The sequence below is a fragment of the Lynx canadensis genome, chromosome B3, assembly GCF_007474595.2.
Source record: "Lynx canadensis isolate LIC74 chromosome B3, mLynCan4.pri.v2, whole genome shotgun sequence".
NCBI classification, from domain to species: domain Eukaryota; kingdom Metazoa; phylum Chordata; class Mammalia; order Carnivora; family Felidae; genus Lynx; species Lynx canadensis.
Window position 1 is genome coordinate 53281762 of NC_044308.2, and position 18937 is coordinate 53300698.

The 18937-nt window shown below is 40.5% G+C and overlaps 1 protein-coding gene across 1 annotated transcript in view; it reads left to right on the top strand.

Moving 5' to 3' along the window:
- Nucleotides 1–449: 449 nt before the first annotated feature.
- USP50 (ubiquitin specific peptidase 50) overlaps nucleotides 450–18937 on the top strand; it is a 41339-nt gene continuing 22851 nt past the window's right edge. Inside the window, exons 1-6 of the mRNA XM_030318206.1 lie at nucleotides 450–502; nucleotides 2272–2466; nucleotides 2707–2902; nucleotides 4525–4731; nucleotides 5987–6129; nucleotides 13115–13247. Coding sequence (XP_030174066.1) covers nucleotides 450–502; nucleotides 2272–2466; nucleotides 2707–2902; nucleotides 4525–4731; nucleotides 5987–6129; nucleotides 13115–13247 — 927 coding nt within the window. The remainder of the gene's footprint in view (nucleotides 503–2271; nucleotides 2467–2706; nucleotides 2903–4524; nucleotides 4732–5986; nucleotides 6130–13114; nucleotides 13248–18937) is intronic.

Sequence of the window (18937 nt, forward strand, 5' to 3'; positions counted from 1 at the left end):
AGATCTATCTTATACATATATATGATGTATCTTATATATTTACACACACACACACGCACAAGAGATAATATATAAGATATATATTACACACACACACACACACACACAAAAGAGAAACTGAGTGATGGGGGAATAGAGCTTATATGTTCAGTTCATTCTCTGAAATCTAATGTTTTTAAAATTTTTAAGCAGCTGAGTAACAGTATCTCATGGCAACATGCTAGAATCCTGAGGGTGAATGGAAATGATTATGATGTATGGAAAATCTAAGTTGGAATGTACCTGAAGTACAGATAAAAATCAGTTTGCATCTACTGAAAAGGGAGGGAAACATACAAATTGTTTATTACAAACAAAAAGAGCTAAGGTAACAGGCTCAGAGAAATGAAGTTAAAAGGATTAGATGTAGTCCCTGAATAGAAGTGAAAGTCCAACGTAGATGCACTAAAATGGCTTCAGAGCGGCCCTGTCCTGCAGATGACTTCAGTATCTACTATGTCCTGTGAGCCACTATCTACGATAGCTTTCTCGATAAGTTCATTTGGGGGGCAGGGCATGTCAAAGGAGTCGGGGATACATGCCACCTTTGGAAGGGTTCCCCCAGGTTTGACCCAGTGGAGGGCCCACAAAAGGAAGGGAAGATGTTGTTTAATATCTAGGCAATAGATATTCCTAAAGAGGGGCCGTCCAGGGCCTCCGATGACCCCAGTCAATAAACATGAAATGAACATCATGTAATAGTGAACACTTTTCTAACTGGCAGAAGTGTAAATGGAGGTACTGAGGTGAGGTAACTGTCTCATGGAGACCCAATTTTAGATACTGTACACGGGAAGAAAAATCATAAAGGACAAAGATGCTGGGCTGCCGTGAGCAATAGTCAAATTACAAAAGGAAGCTTGTGTGGAGAGAGGAGGACTCCCTGGGAACCTGTTCTCTCCTCTGTGCTGGGCTGTCTGTGCACATGAATTCTCGAATTCTATATACTTACTGTTAGGAACAGCCTACATCAGTCACTTGTTCAAAAATATTTTTAGGTTGCCATTTATTAACTATGCAATCTGTGCCATGTGCCTCACATCATTTAATCCTCCCAACAACCCTACATGGTAGCATTGATCCTATTTTATAGATGAGACACAGATATAAGTGTCCCACATCGTGTAACTAGGAACTGGCAGAGTCAGGACTTAAACTAAGATCTGTTCTTTACAAAGCCTATGCTCTTTCTCTCTCTGTGTATATGTGTGTTTATATGAATACATACACACACGTACATATTATACACACATATATGTGCTCTTAATGTTGATATCTTTAGTATGCGTATATGCTCTCAATATGTACATATGCCATATATATGTATGTGTACACACACACTCTCTTAATATATGATATATAAATCCAAATAACTCAGGTAGGTAGGTACGTAGATAGGTATTCCTTCTCTCCACATACCACTGCACATACTTATATCACAGGCAAATGACTAAACCACTTAGTCACATTTGATATCAAATGTGATATTTCCTCTGTAAAACAGGATTTAAAAACAGGGCACACCTGGGGGCGCCTGGGTGGCTCGGTTGAGCATCTGACCTCGGCACAGGTCATGATCTCATGGCTGGTGAGTTTGAGCCCCGCATCGGGCTCTGTGCTGACAGCTCAGAGCCTGGAGCCTGCTTCAGATTCTGTGTCTCCCTCTTGCTCTGCCCCTCCCCTGCTCGTGCCCTGTCTCTCTCTCAAAAATAAATAAACATTAAAAAAAATTTTTTTAAATAAGTATACCTACCCCATAGAAAGGATTAAATGGGAAAATGCATATTAACAACTGGCGAGGCTCAATACATGATAGCTATTGTTTTTATTAACTACTATCTATTGCCATTATTGTTACTACAAATCATTAAATTATTTGGCCCAGAGAGGAAAAAAAAAAAAAATACTTTGGTATTCAGAGTGAAAGTGCAGTTTTAGCCAAGCAATTCTAGGTCTCTGAAAGGCCGTTATTTCTGTCCTCTTGATCTGGTTTCAGGAAGAATCTTCTACCTCCCTTTATTTGGCTGCAGGCACTGTTCAGACTTCCAGAATAAGTAATGCAATTTTAGACCTTGAGTTTGAGTACTTCTGTTCTGGGTAGGGAATGTATTTGACAGAAGTCTCATTGAGGACTCTTCTTTGTATCATGAGCTTGAGAGTGATTTGTTGTCACTTTCACATATTTTATACCCTCAAAATGCTCTCATTTCTCTCTGCATGGCCCCAACACAGCGCAGAGTGCACAGATCACTATGACAGCTCTCCAGTCAAGGAGGTGGAGGAGAACCAGCCCCATTCCCAGGGAGTGACAGGCCTGCGGAACTTGGGCAACACGTGTTACATGAACGCCATTCTCCAGTGTCTCTGCAGCATTTCACCGCTGGTGGAATACTTTCTCTCGGGAAAGTACATTACTGCTCTTCAAAAGTAAGCCATTTGCGTTCTCTGCCGCCCAGCCCCCTGCTCCCCCAAGGGGAGGTGAGGGAGGGAGCCCTCTGAAGTCCCTAATGAGGGCTAAACAAGTCAGTAGAGGCCGCAGAGCCCCAGAGACCGGAAGTTCAACCAAGAACAGAGCTTTGTTTTCAGTCTGATGCCACGTATGCTTGAGTTTTTCGGTGCTTTCCTTTCATTAAATCAGCCAGAAATATTCTCCTTCCTTCTTCCAAGGGATTGCAGTGAGGTTGCCACTGCGTTTGCCTACGTGATGACAGATATGTGGCTTGGAGACTCAGAATGCGTCTCGCCAGAAATATTTCGGTCAGCTTTTGGCAACCTCTACCCAGCATTCATGAAAAAAACGCAACAAGATGCCCAGGAATTCTTGATTTATGTCCTGAATGAGCTTCATGAATCTCTGAAAAAGGTAAGTGACATCAATGGACTTGAAATAAGGTAGACCTCAGCTCTATGGGCAACTTTCATTTTTCATTCTTTCATTTCTTCTGTCAATATTGCCCACTCTGTGTTGAGCACAGGTGCTGGGGGATGTGTAGGGGGACGTTCAAGTTAGTGTTTGAATTGGTCTGTATTTACCAAACTTAGTGAATCATCAGAATCACCTGGGAAGAGTTTTACGCCACAGATTCTAAGACCCTCACTCCAGCGTTATTGAATTAAAACTTCTCGGGCTGTCCTTTAGTAAACCTCACTTGGTGTTTCCAGTGATCAGCAGGTGCGGGAAACGCTAATCGGTTCCCTTTGCAAATAACATCTGCACAGACTAGTTTTCTAAAGTGAAAATTGCATTTTTATACAAATATAGTCCTCATGAGGTATAACATATAGAGCTTTACAACTTAAAGTACGTGTTCTTGGTAACTACAAACCCAAGAAAATGTTAAGCTCGGAATTAAAAGATCTAAATACTGCTGTTTCATCTTCATGCCAAGCATTCCAAACCAGAGTTATTTACTGGATCAGGACATACATTTAATAAAACATGAGATCGCCAGTAACGAAGGGTTTTGCCCTTATCTGTGAGACCCACTGCCTTCAGCCTTGATCTGAGACGCATACTCCACAAAGATAGGTCCTTGGTTTTATGCAGTGTCCTTGTGCCGGCGTTAGCTTACTTCAAAGTTAATATCCTTAATATTAAAGAAATACTTAATATCAGAGATCACAAACTATAGCCATTAATCACTCTCATCTGCAATCCTCAGTTCCTTTTTTCATTTTTTCTAATAAGATATACCTGGTGGAACTTTTTTTTTTTTTTTTTTGACAGAGGGGAGGGTGGTGGTCAGTAAAATCACTTAGGTCCTCATCTGCAGCCAATCTGAAATAAATAGCATTCTCGTTCCCAAGCCCAAAGTTGGAATTAGGGACATTAAATTACCATCAGGTAGAAGACCTTGGCAGCAGGGCGTAATAAAAGCAGCAAGGCAAAGGAGAGCAGCGCGCGCAGCTCCGAAGTAAAGCTGGCTGTGGAGTCAATGCATCTTCCAAAGGTATATTCTACTGAGGCCCTAAAACTGCTAACAAGTCAGGCTGTGCTCCCAGAAATGCTACTTCTCAGTATGAGCTAGATTCAAATTGGGCTGTAAGGTTAGTTAAATCAGGCTGCCATAATCTGAAGGGGCTGGAGAAGAGGTCAATTTCTTTATTTTACCTTTATATCACTTTGCATGACTGAAAGCTAGTTCGCAAGCTTCCTTACCCTCTTCCCAAGAAGTACTGTCCCCCAGACCCTGTCTCATACTTTTGTAGGCTGTCAGCTTCTGGGGCACAGCCATGTGTCTTACCAGGGGTAGGGAGTCATCATTGCTAGGTGTCATTTATGAGGAAAATAACTGAATTATCAGAAATCACACCTAATGGATACTCTTAAGAAGAGCTTACTCTATTGTCGGAATCCGAAACTAAGTGGTTTTTGGTAGCAATGTATCATTGTGATAGAAAAAAATCAAGTCATTGTATTAAAAACTTTTTTTTTTTTTCAAATAACCAGTAGTTGATTCAGGGCTAATTTGTTCCTTGACTCAGTGCCATCGAAAATCATATGAAAAAGGATCTATTCCAAGGTGCTGCAGGAAGACAATTGCCAATGAGGTCTCCATCATCACCCAGCTGTTTGAAGGGCAGCTCAACTATAGCATCATGTGTTTGAAGTGTGAGAACTGCACCTACAAGAATGAAGTCTTCACCATTCTTTGCCTCCCCATTCCATCCGATTACGAGTGCTCTCTTCAGGTAGGTGTGGTTCCTCCTGGATCCCACTTCTCAGGGCTGTTGCCTACATTTTCTATTATGATGGGGGCTACTTTGTAAGTTAAAACAAATTGGAAGCCCATGATGACAACATTTGATAGGAAAGTGACATACAGCCAAAAGTTAGCATGAATTCAGTTGTATTTCCCAATGTACTCAATAAAACAGCCTCGTTCTGAAATTGGAATGACAGGCAGGGTTTATTCATTCTACTGAGAAGGCTTGGTGCACATAGGGAATTCATACATTCTTTCAAAAATTTTGTGACCCTTCCTCACCCTCGAGGTCTGTAGATCCAGGTTGGTAACTATATATAGAAGATTCTGACTTGGTTTTGAGTTCTTGTGTTTGGACGGAAGCTGTGTGGCATATGTTGGAAAGATAGAATGGAATATAATGCCTTAGTTTACCTTTTGAATTTTCTTCACCATAATACCAAAAATTAACCTGTAAATGGTAGGGGGAAGGATAGTGATAGAAAGCAGGGGACAGCTAGAAGGCAGGGACGAATACATTCCCTTGCAGAAAAATACACATTTATTTTTTTTCTACCTAAATTATGAAAGCACATTTATTGCTAAAAGTTTTCACATACCAAATTGGAGAACAGAATCCTACCACTTATTTAGAACTGGGCTTTGTTCTCAGATCAAACTGCTAAAGATTACTGGAAACAGATTTTGAAGACTCTAAATGAGGTGCTGGCAAGTCTGCTGAAAAGAGAATCTGCTCATCTTTCTCTTTAGGTTAATGGTTTGCAGAGCAGGGGTGCCGGTTCCATTGAGGGTGGCCCCGGTGGGCATGGGATCTAATTCGGGGTGTTCTGTGGTCTTTATTATCCAAAACAGTGGGCAGTGTAATTTTTCAGTCTCCAGATCACTTTTGTGATGAGATGAATCACATAAAACAGCTGCCTGACTTGCTTAGTGGAATTTGCACAGTCAGTATTATTCTGTTATAAACCAGAAAGGTTAAAATGCAGATCCAGAGATTAGAAGTGAGATGGGCACTTGGATCCATTTCAGTAACTAAACAAGAAAGAAGCATTTCCTTTGTCGGGTAGATTTTGCACCTATCCAGGCAGCAGCTTGAGACACTGGTACCTCCTGGATATGTTGACTTTGAGGAAAGTGCTGAGGATTACATTTCTACAACTCTTGCAAAGTCCCTCTGAAAACAGAGAGCCTGGCTGCGGTCCATCCAGTTTGGTTACCCAGTGCTTTTTTTTCCTCAACAGGACTGTCTCCAGTGTTTTTTTCAACAAGATACACTGACCTGGCATAACCAAATCCACTGTTCCTTCTGTGAAACCAAGCAAGAAACAGCAGTGAGGGCCAGTATTTCCAAAGCACCAAAAGTAATTATCTTTCACTTAAAAAGGTATGGATTTTGACATTTTGTGAACAGATTTTTTTTTTTAAAGGCTTTATGGAGACAGAATTGACAACCATGCAATATAACCATTTAAAGTGTGTGATTCAGTGCTATTCAGTATATTACATTACAAACTTTTAAAAATTTGTGATAAAATATATGTAACATAAAATCTGCCATTTTAACCTTTTTTATTGAACTCTAACCTGCAGTGTTAGATTAGTTTCAGGTGTACCATATAAGGATTCAGCAATTCTATATGTTGGTCAGTGCTCATCACAATAATTATTTCTGATCCCCTTGACCCATTGCACCCATCCCTCCATCAACTTCCTCTCTGGTAACAGCTGGTTCTCTGTATTTGAGTCTGATGTGGTTTTTTTTGTCTCTTTTTCTGTGTTGGTTTTGTTCCTTAAATTCTACACGGAGGGAAATCATAGGGTATTTGTTTTTCTCTGACTTATTTCATTTACCATCATCCCCTCTAGATCCATCCGTGTTGTTGCAGATGGCAAGATTTTGTTCCTTTTTATGGTTGAGTAATAATCCTTGTAGATATATACAACTTCTTTATCCATTCATCTATTGATGGACACTTGGATTGCTTCCATATCTTAGGTATTATAAATAATGCTGCAATAAATATAGGGGTGTGTGTATCTTTTTCAAATTAATGTTTTTGTATTCTTTGGGTAAATACCCAATAGTGAAATTATTGGACCATATGGTAATTCTATTTTTAATTTTTTGAATTTTTGAATTTTAAGGTTTCTTAAATTTTTTTAAATTTAAAAAAAATTTTTTTTTCAACGTTTATTTATTTTTGGGACAGAGAGAGACAGAGCATGAACGGGGGAGGGGCAGAGAGAGAGGGAGACACAGAATCGGAAACAGACTCCAGGCTCCGAGCCATCAGCCCAGAGCCTGACGCGGGGCTCGAACTCACGGACCGCGAGATCGTGACCTGGCTGAAGTCGGACGCTTAACCGACTGCGCCACCCAGGCGCCCCAATTATTTTAAATTTAAAATTTTAAATTAAAATTTAATTTTGAGAATTAAAAATTCTATCTTTAATTTTTTTCCACAGTGTTTATGCCAGTTTGCCTTCTGACCAACACGGTACGAGGGTTCCTTCTTCTCCACATCCTTGCCAACACTGGTTTCTTATCTTTTTGATTTTAGTTATTCTGACAGGTGTGAGGTGCTATCTCCTTGTGGTTTTGACATATATCTTCTTTGGAGAGATGTAGGTCCTCTGCCCATTTTTAATTGGATTATTGGTTTTTGTTTGTTTCGTCTTTAAGTAAATTCTACCCCCAGTGTGGGGCTTGAGCTCACGACTCTGAGATCAAGAGTCGCATGTTCCACTGACTGAGCCAGCCAGGCTCAGTTTTTTCTTATTTGTTTTTTTGGTGTTGAGTTATCCATTCTTTATATATTTTGGATACTAAGCCCTTATTGGACATATTACCTATACAAATGTCTTCTCCCATTCAGTAGATTGGCTTTTTGTTTTGTTTTCAAAGCCAGATATTATGGTGACTCTTTCCAGTGCAGGTCCCTGTGTCCAGGGTGCCTGCTGTGGGGTCTGCTCCTCTGCCTACATGCATGTGGTGTCTCTCTCCTGTGTGGTTAGTTTCCTGGAAAGTTTGGTTCCCCACTGGGACTCTGCCCCTCTTATCCTTTTCCATGTGGCCTCCTCTCTATGATTAACTGTGGAAAGTCTATAATGCCAGGCTTCGGGTCATTTTCTGACTTAGTTGCTCCAATGGGACCAGGGAACGAAGTGAGCTTCAGATCCTCCTATTCTATTTTCCTAGCAATCTTGGCATTTTAATGTGTGTAGTGGTCGCCTTATAGTTTTGTAGTTAGAAGGCTAACGTGGGTCTTAGAAGGCTAAAATCAAACTGTCTGTAAGGCTGCATTCCTTTCTGAGAGGTTCCAAAGAAGAATCTAGTGCCTTCTCCCTCCAGCTGATCCAAGTGAGGCTCAAGCTAAACTTTTTTTTTTTTTTTTTTTTTTTTTTTAAGCAAGAATTCAGCCCAGGTGACTTTCTATACTTGTTACCACATTACATCAGGAGGCACATCATCAAAGTTTGGCCCACTATTGGTGATGTTATGTTTGATCCTTAGATACAGTAGTGACTATAATATCCCACCATTTAAAGGTATAGTTTCCCTCTGTAATTAGCATAACTCTGGACTCCTGGATATTTTTAAACTCGATGTGCTTAATATCATTACTATCATCATTCTTCTTGATGTTTAAATTTTTCAAAATTGACCAGTGGGTAAACCCAGCAGAGGAAGAGAAATAATAAAGATCAGAGCAGAAATAAACAATATAGAATCTTAAAAAAACTGTAGAGCAGATCAATGAAACCAAGAGTTGGTTTTTTGAAAAAATAAACAAAATTGATAAACCCCTAGCCAGGCTTCTCAAAAAGAAAAGGGAGATGACCCAAATAGATAACATCACGAGTGAAAATGGAATTATCACAACCAATCCCTCAGAAATACAAACAATTATCAGGGAATACTATGAAAAACTATATGCCAACAAACTAGACAACCTGGAAGAAATGGACAAATTCCTAAACACCCACACACTTCCAAAACTCAATCAGGAGGAAATAGAAAGCTTGAACAGACCCATAACCAGAGAAGAAATTGAATCAGTTATCAAAAATCTCCCAACAAATAAGAGTCCAGGACCAGATGGCCTCCCAGGGGAGTTCTACCAGACGTTGAAAGCAGAGATAATACCTACCCTTCTCAAGCTATTCCAAAAAATAGAAAGGGAAGGAAAACTTCCAGACTCATTCTATGAAGCAGTATTACTTTGATTGCTAAACCAGACAGAGACCCAGTAAAAACAGAGAACTACAGGCCAATATCCCTGATGAATATGGATGCAAAAATTCTCAATAAGATACTAGCAAATCGAATTCAACAGCATATAAAAAGAATTATTCACCATGATCAAGTGGGATTCATTCCTGGGCTGCAGGGCTGGTTCAACATTCGCAAATCAATCAACGTGATCCATCACATTAATAAAAGAAAAGATAAGAACCATATGATCCTGTCAATCGATGCAGAAAAAGCATTTGACAAAATTCAGCATCCTTTCTTAATAAAAACCCTCGAGAAAGTCGGGATAGAAAAAACATACTTAAAGATCATAAAAGCCATTTATGAAAAGCCCACAGCTAACATCATCCTCAATGGGGAAAAACTGAGAGCTTTCCCCCTGAGATCAGGAACACGACAGGGATGTCCACTCTCACTGCTGTTGTTTAACATAGTGTTGGAAGTGCTAGCATCAGCAATGAGACAACAAAGGGAAATCAAAGGCATCAAAATTGGCAAAGATGAAGTCAAGCTTTCACTTTTTGCAGATGACATGATATTCTACATGGAAAACCCGAGAGACTCCACCAAAGTCTGCTAGAACTGATGCATGAATTCAGCCAAGTCGCAGGATACAAAATCAAGGTACAGAAATCAGTTGCATTCTTATACACTAATAATGAAGCAACAGAAAGACAAATAAACTGATCCCATTCACAATTGCACCAAGAAGCGTAAAATAACCTAGGAATAAACCTAACCAAAGATGTAAAAGATCTGTATGCTGAAAACTATAGAAAGCTTATGAAGGAAATTGAAGAAGCTATAAAGAAATGGAAAAACATTCCGTGCTCATGGGTTGGAAGAATACTGTTAAAATGTCAATACTACCCAAAGCTATCTACACATTCAATGCAATCCCAATCAAAATCGCACCAGCATTCTCGAAGCCAGAACAAGCAATCCTAAAATTTGTATGGAACCACAAAAGACCCCGAATAGCCAAAGTAATTTTGAAGAAGACGACCAAAGCAGGAGGCATCACAATCCCAGACTTTAGCCTCTACTACAAAGCTGTAATCATCAAGACAGCATGGTATTGGCACAAAAACAGGCACATAGACCAATGGAATAGAATAGAAACCCCAGAACTAGACCCACAAAAGGATGGCCAACTAATCTTTGACAAAGCAGGAAAGAACATTCAATGGAAAAAAGACAGTCTCTTTAACAAATGGTGCTGGGAGAACTGAACAGCAACATGCAGAAGGTTGAAACTAGACCACTTTCTCACACCATTCACAAAAATAAACTCAAAATGGATAAAGGACCTGAATGTGAGACAGGAAACCATCAAAACCCTAGAGGAGAAAACAGGAAAAGACCTCTCTGACCTCAGCCGTAGCAATCTCTTACTCGACACATCCCCAAAGGCAAGGGAATTAAAAGCAAAAATGAATTACTGGGACCTTATGAAGATAAAAAGCTTCTGCACAGCAAAGGAAACAACCAACAAAACTAAAAGGCAACCAACGGAATGGGAAAAGATATTTGCAAATGACATATCGGACAAAGGGCTAGTATCCAAAATCTATACAGAGCTCACCAAACTCCACACCCGAAAAACAAGTAATCCAGTGAAGAAATGGGCAGAAAACATGAAGAGACACTTCTCTAAAGAAGACATCTGGATGGCCAAGAGACACATGAAAGGATGCTCAATGTCGCTCCTCATCAGAGAAATACAAATCAGAACCACCCTCAGATATCACCTCATGCCAGTCAGAGGGGCCAAAATGAACAAATCAGGAAACTATAGATGCTGGAGAGGATGTGGAGAAGTAGGAACCCTCTTGCACTGTTGGTGGGAATGCAAACTGGTGCAGCCACTCTGGAAAACAGTGTGGAGGTTCCTCAAAAAATTAAAAATAGACCTACCCTATTACCCAGCAGTAGCACTGCTAGGAATTTACCCAAGGGATACAGGAGTACTGATGCATAGGGGCACTTGTACCCCAATGTTTATAGCAGCACTCTCAACAATAGCCAAATTATGGAAAGAGCCTAAATGTCCATCAACTGATGAATGGATAAAGAAATTGTGGTTTATAGACACAATGGAGTACTACGTGGCAATGAGAAAAAATGAAATATGGCCCTTTGTAGCAACGTGGATGGAACTGGAGAGTGTTATGCTAAGTGAAATAAGCCATACAGAGAAAGACAGATACCACATGTTTTCACTCTTATGTGGATCCTGAGAAACTTAACAGGAACCCATGGGGGAGGGGAAGGGAAAGAAAAAGAGAGAGAGGTTAGAGTGGGAGAGAGCCAAAGCATAACAGACTTTTAAAAAAAGGAGAACAAACTGAGGGCTGATGGGGGGTGGCAGGGAAGGGAGGGTGGGTGATGAGTATTGAAGAGGGCATCTTTTGGGATGAGCACTGGGTGTTTAATGGAAACCAATTTGACAATAAATTTCATATATTTAAAAAATACACACACACAAAATTGACCAGTGGGAGACCCTTCAAGCCTGTTTCTCTGAGCCCATTAGTTAGTTTAGGTTTATTAAAGTATAATTGCAAGTATAAAATGTATCCATTTTAGGTGTACAGTTCTATGAATTTTGACAAATACATGCAGTCATGTAAACCATCACAGCCAACATACAGAGTACGTCTGTCACCCCAAAACATTTTCTTATAATCCACCCTTTCTCCTACCCTCAGCCTCTGGAATCGTCTGATCAGATTTCTGTCTTTATAGTTTTGCCTTTTCCAGAATGTCCTATGTTATACCATGTGTGGTTTTGTTTTTTGTTTTTGGTTTTGGTTTTTTTTGTTTCGTTTTTGAGTTCCGCTTCTTTCACTTAACATAATGTTGCTGAGATGAATTCGTGTCATGGCATCAGTTAGTGCATCTTTCCTTTGTCTTGCTGTGTAGTATTCCTTTTCGTGAATGTATCACAATTGTTTATTCATTCATCAGTTGATGAACGTTTGGGCTGATAGCAATTTGTGGCAGATACGAATATAGCTGCTATAAACATTAGCATATAGGTTTTTATATGGGTATAAATCTTCCTTTCTTTTGCTATGGTACATAAGCATGGTCATGCAATAATTTTCCTGCCCCAGGCCTAAATCAGCCATTTTTCTAAAATAAACATAATTTTTGAAAAAACTCCAGTGATGCTGATAAGAGTTCAGATTTGGGAACTGCTGATCTATATAACAATTCGAGAATGTGACAAGATTCGCAGAAAATTTTATCTTATTAAAGATACATTAAAACCTCAGAGGGGTGCCTGGGTAGCTCAGTTTGTTAATTGTCCGACATCAGCTCAGGTCACGATCTCACAGTTCGTGTGTTTGGGCCCCATGTCAGGCTCTGTGCTGACAGCTCAGCGACTGGAGCCTGCTTCTGATTCTGTGTTTCTCTCTCTCTCTCTCTCTGCCCCTCCCCTGCTCACGTGCTCTCTCTAAAATAAATACACATTAAAAACAAAAAACAAAAAACCTTCAGAGCTGGAGAGGTGCCTGAGGGGCTCAGTTGTTTAAGTGTCTGACTTTGGCTCAAGTCATGATCTCATGGTTCATGGGTTTGAGCCTCATGTTGGGCTCTGTGCTGACAACTTGATTAGCGTGGAGCTTGCTTCAGATTCTATGTTTTCCTCTGTGTCTGCCACCGCTACCCCCCCCAGTGCCCCACGCTCATGCTCCCCCCCCTCAAAAATAAACATTAAAAAAACAAACCTCAGAGCTGGTAAAAGGGCATTGCCAAGACAACATGTGCTAAAATCAAGATAAGGAAAAGCTGAGTCAGTCAGGTCATTTCTACTCCCTGATGTCAAGCCTGGCTTTTTCCCTGTTGCCTTCTCACTGGATTGATTCTGTAATGTCTTACCCTCTGACTCATACCCCTGGCCCAACCAGTGTCAGTTCTGGTGACACTAAGGAATGTGGAGATTATAAGTATACATAGATAAGGAAAATTATGTACAGGTCTGTGCCAAATTACCTTTGTAAGAAATTACTTTTAACTGTACTTGGAATTTACCAAGGTATGTAGACTTCACTAATGAATCATTTACAAACTTACTTTGTATTTTTCACATGTATTCTCTCTCCAGATTTGACATTCTGGGTACAATGAAAAGAAAACTGAGGACAGATATTCATTATCCACTCACAAACTTGGACCTTAGTCCTTATATTTGTCCAGTTTTTCGGAAACACCCTAAATATAACCTCTGTGCGGTTGTGGTGAGTAAAATACTGAAACTATTTAAAAATAACACACATTTAAAGAAAATTATAGGATTATCTACTCGAATGCCTATTCTTTTTTATTTTATTTTTTTTTTTAACATTTACTGTTGAGACAGAGAGAGAGACAGGAGCACAAGAGTGAGCCGGGGAGAGGCAGAGAGAAAGAGGGAGACACAGAATCTGAGCACATCTGAGCTTTCACCACAGAGCCCGATGTGGGGCTCAAACTCACAAACTGTGAGATCATGACCTGAGCTAAAGTTGGACACTTAACCCAGGCATCCCTTGAATGCCTACTCTTATCTTTCCCTCACTTCTCCTATATTCTTCTTTTTAAAGCAAAATAAAGAGCCTGGAACTTTTTGCTTTGACTTAGAACAGTAGAATAATGACAGAATAAAATGTCCTGTCCATTGCCTGCTGGCTTTCCCCCCACTCATTGGCTAGTTCAGATCTGGGGGTACTTGCAGGTTGGGCTGTGGGGCAGCAGAAGTTAGTTTCGCAGCTTTGTGTTGAATATTCATGAGACACTCTATAGCCAGTCTATAGTTATCCAGTCCTCAGGAAACTCTAGGGGTTCTCTTTGGCTCTAAGTCAACTGTCACTGAGGATTCTCTGAAGGAAGGAAAGTGTGGAGTATAATTCAGACCAAATCATCCAGAGCTTCCTACAATGTCGACCATCCCCAGGCACCAAGCCATTCTCTGGGTTTCTCTTCTGGATCACACATCCTGATTTCCCCTTGAACCTGGGGGGTCCAGCTGGGCCCAGAGTGCATCAAAGAGCTCCCAGCAGAGCCCACTGTGCTTCACCAGGGTCCTCTGATACACAGACAACTAATTCTCCTATTGAGCTTGTTGAATTAATACATTATAAAATGTCCATCCCACTTTTTAACCTGTTTAACCTCTCAGAACCATACCTCCAACCTTTAAAAAATGATCCTTGTTTCTTTTTTAAAAATATTTTAAAATGTTTATTGATTTTTTGAGAGAGAGAGAACGAGTACAAGTAGGGGAGAGGCAGAGAGAGGGAGACACAGAATCAATCCAAAGCAGGCTCCAAGCTCCAAGCTGTCAGCACAGAGACCAATGCCGGGCTTGAACCCATGAACTGCGAGACCATGACCTGAGCCAAAGTCAGATGCTTAGCTGACTGAGACACCCACGTGCCCCCATTTTTTCTTAGTTTAAGCCTTGACAGTCTCCTTCTTTCTTATCTATCCTGCTCTCACATGTGGTTTTCTTTCTTTTACTTCCCTACTGGAAATCTAAAGTGCCATCTTCTATCAGATCAAATATAGCTTCTACTGTGAATTCCAGAATGATATAGGAACTGCCTCCCCTATATTTTACTGTTTAAATTTCTCATTATAAGCATTTGTTCTTTATGAAAATCCAAAGTCAGAAAGCTGAATTTGTAAAAGAGTATATAATTATCAACATTATGAGAAGATACAAATTTGTATGAAAAGATTTGCCCCAAACCTCCTATAAATTGGTAGGCCTTCTAGTGTTTAAATTACTATTAGTTAAGGGGTTCCTGGGTGGCTCAGTCAGTTGAGCGTCTGACTTTAGCTCGGGTCATGATCTCATGGTTTGGGAGTTCGAAGCCTGTGTCAGGCTCACTGCTGTCAGTGCAGAGCCTGGAGCCTGCTTCAGATCTTCTGTCTCCTTCTCTCTCTGCCCCTATCCACAACCACCCTCCCAAATAAACATTTAAAGAAAAATACAAATTGTTAACTGAGGGGCCAAAAGTTGCTTTTGAAAGACAAATATATTTAGAATTTCTGGAAATTGATGACTGATCAGAAGTAAGAACTAAGCATCTTTGTAACTATGATGTATGGCCACAGGGAAAGGCCATTTAGAGCTCTGTTCCTAAAGCTGTTGTTCTCGGAAGCCCTGCAGCATTAGCATGACTTTCAGATATAAAGAATCTCAGGCTCACCCCAGACTTAGTGATTCAGAACATGCATTTTAGCAAGATCCCTGTGTGATTCAAATGCCTATGGAAGTTTGAGAAGTACTTCTCTAGACCAGAAATGGATACCTCTACATCATCCTTTTTTTTTTTTTTTAAATTTTTTTTTCAACGTTTATTTATTTTTTTGGGACAGAGAGAGACAGAGCATGAACGGGGGAGGGGCAGAGAGAGAGGGAGACACAGAATCGGAAACAGGCTCCAGGCTCTGAGCCATCAGCCCAGAGCCCGACGCAGGGCTCGAACTCACGGACCGCGAGATGGTGACCTGGCTGAAGTCGGACGCTTAACCGACTGCACCACCCAGGCGCCCCTACATCATCCTTAATTGAGATTTTTCCAGCCTTTGCACAAGCCCTTGAAGAGCTTACTGCTTTGCAAGGCAGGCTCTTTATCTGTCAGATTTGTTTTGACTTACTTTACAAATGTATAGTGCCTGTTAAGTACCTGGCACTGTTCTCAACACTTTGCAAATATCCTTTAGTCCTTCTATAGCCCTGTGAGGTAAGGACTATTATTATCCCCCTTTTACAGGATGGGAAACAGAACAGTAGGGTTAAATAAACTGCCCCAATCATACAGCCTAAGAGGACAGAGCCAAGATCTAAAGCCAGGCGGGCTGGCTCCAGACAGTTCTGATCTTGCCACTATTTCATGTTGCCTCTGATAGTTCATAAAAGTCTGCCTTCCTCCTCATAAATTCTTCCATTTGTCCCAAGTCTTTTTCTTTCTTATACATGATGTCCCTCCCAATATTTGAAAGTAGCAAACATGCTAACAGTGTTTACTTCCTTCAACCCTCTTGAAGTTTTTAGAAAGACTATTTTTGAGATTTTGAAATATTTCAGGCACAGAAGGGACAATATAATAAGCATTCACATTATCCTCCACCAATGCTAAGAATAAAATACCGTAGGGGCACCTGGATAGCTCAGTCACCTGAGTGTCCAACTTCGGCTCAGGTCATAATCTGGCACGTCGTTGAGTTCCAGCCCCACATCAGGCTTTGCACTGACAGCTCGGAGCCTGGAGCCTGCTTCTGATTCTGTGTCTTCTCCCTCTCTGTGTGTTTCTCCCCCAGTCGCGTTTTCTCTGTCAAAAATAAAGATTTAAAAAAAATGTAAAAACAAACAAGATAATACAGCAGGTACGCTTTTTGTGTCTGGCTCTTTCCACTAAAAATTCTGCAGAATTCATTCATATTTTGTGCACTGTAGTTGTTGGTTCTCATTGCTGTATAGTATTCTATTGTGTGAAAATGCCACGAATTACCCAAAGATCACAAAGACATTTACCTAGAGTCTTCTAAAAGCTTTTTTTTTTTTTTAACCTTAACACGATATTTAAAGTTCTGTTTAAAACTGGCCATTTTCCAACAGGCACATGAAAAGATGCTCAATGTCACTCCTCATCAGGGAAATACAAATCAAAACCACACTCAGGTATCATCTCACACTAGTCAGAGGGGCCAAAATGAACAAATCAGGAGACTATAGATGCTGGCAAGGATGTGGAGAAATGGGAATCCTCTTGAACTGTTGGTGGGAATGCAAACTGGTGAGGCCACCCTGGAAAACAGTGTGGAGGTTCCTCAAAAAATTAAAAATAGATCTACCCTACTACCCAGCAATAGCACTGCTAGGAATTTACCCAAGGGATACAGGAGTGCTGATGCATAGGGGCATTTGTACCCCAATGTTTATAGCAGCACTCTCAACAATAGCCAAATTATGGAAAGGGCCTAAATGTCCATCAACTGATGAATGGGTAAATAAGTTGTGGTTTATATACACAATGGAATACTACTTGGCAATGAGAAAGAATGAAATGTGGCCTTTTGTAGCAACGTGGATGGAACTGGAGAGTGTTATGCTAAGTGAAATAAGTCATACAGAGAAGGACAGATACCATATGTTTTCACTCTTATGTGGATCCTGAGAAACTTAACAGAAGACCATGGGAGGGGAAGGAAAAAAAAGAGAGGGAGGGAGACAAACCATAAGAGACTCTTAAAAACAGAACACACTGAAGGTTGATGGGGGGTGGGAGGGAGGGGAAAGTGGGTGATGGGTATTGAGAGGGCACCAGTGGGTGTTGTATGGAAACCAATTTGACAATAAATTTCATATTTAAAAAAATAAAAAAAAACAAAGTATGCTTAGCGATAGAAAAAAAATTAAAAAAAAATAAAACTGGCCATTTACCACTACTGGTGGGAATGCAAACTTGGTGCTGCCCCTGTGAAAGCTGTGTGAAGTTTCCTCAAAAAATTAGGGACACCGGGTGGCTCAGTTGGTTAAGTGCCCAACTCGTTTTATTTTGTTTTTGATGTCTGCTCTTATTTGTTACTCTTAGAAAAATCTCCTTTTTGACTGGACTCAGACTCAGAGGTAGAAGCTCTCAGAGAGGACAGCCTCTGTCTCTTGGCAATCTGTTCCTGGCGTTTTACTTTGGCCTCCTTCATTCTCTTGGCCAAAAGTTTAGCATTTTCTGCAGCCTCTTCCTTATTTTTCTTAGTATCGTGTTTCTTCAAAGCAGTACGCCGATGTTTGTGTTGGAGGACACGTGGAATAACAAGACGTTGAATCTTGGGTGCTTTGGTTCTTGGTTTCTTATCTTTGTTTAGGGCCTTCCTTATAGCATACTGGCGGACGTCGTCATCTTTAAAGAGATTGAAAAGTTTGCAGATTCTGCGAGCTCTTTTGGGCCCCAGGTGATGAGGCACAGTAGTACCAGTGAGTCCAGGAATATCCTTCTCCCCCTTTTCCACAATGATCAAGTTGAGAACACTGATATTGGCAGCCACAGTGCAACCCCGAACAGATTTGCGCTTCTTCCCCCCAGTCCTCCTTGGTCGGTAGCAGGAATGCCCCTTACTCAGCAGCAGGCAGACATAGCCATGGGTCAAGACACCCTGCTTCATGGAGAAGGTCTCTTTGTCATTTCCACCACTGATTTGGACCACATACCCTTCCATTCTTCACCCAGAGAATCAGCAGCACCTTCTGTGGCCATTAACTTGTCATAAAAGGTATGGAGTTTGTCTTCATCATTCTCTCTCTCCCTTCCTTTGCCCCTCCCCTGGTCATGTGCACTTTCACTCTAACTCAAAAAATAAAAATTTTTTAAAAATTAAAAAAAAAAATAGAACTACCCTATGACCCAGCAATTGCGCTACTACGTATTTACTCAAAGAATGTAAAAATACTAACATAAAAATGCTAATTGAAAGGGATACATACACCCTTGATGTTGATAGCAGCATTATTTACAATAGTAAAATTATGGAAAGAGTCCAAATGTCCACTGACTAGTGAATGGAGAAAGAAAATATATATATATATATATATATATATATATATATATATATATACACACACATACACACACAATGGAATATTACTCAGCCATCAAAAAGAATTAAATCTTGCCATTTGCAATGACATGGATGAAACTAGAGTATGTTGGGGCACCTGGATAGCTCAGTTGGTTAAGTGTCCAGCTTCAGCTCAGGTCATGATCTCATGGTTCATGGGTTCAAGCCCAGTGTCGGGGTCTGTGCTGACAGCTCAGAGGTTGGAACCTGCTTGTGATTCTGTGTCTCCTTCTCTCTCTGCCCCTCCCCTACTTATGCTCTGTCTCTCTCAAAAATAAAAAAAAAGAAACTAGAGTATATTATGTGAAATAAGTCAGAGAAAGAC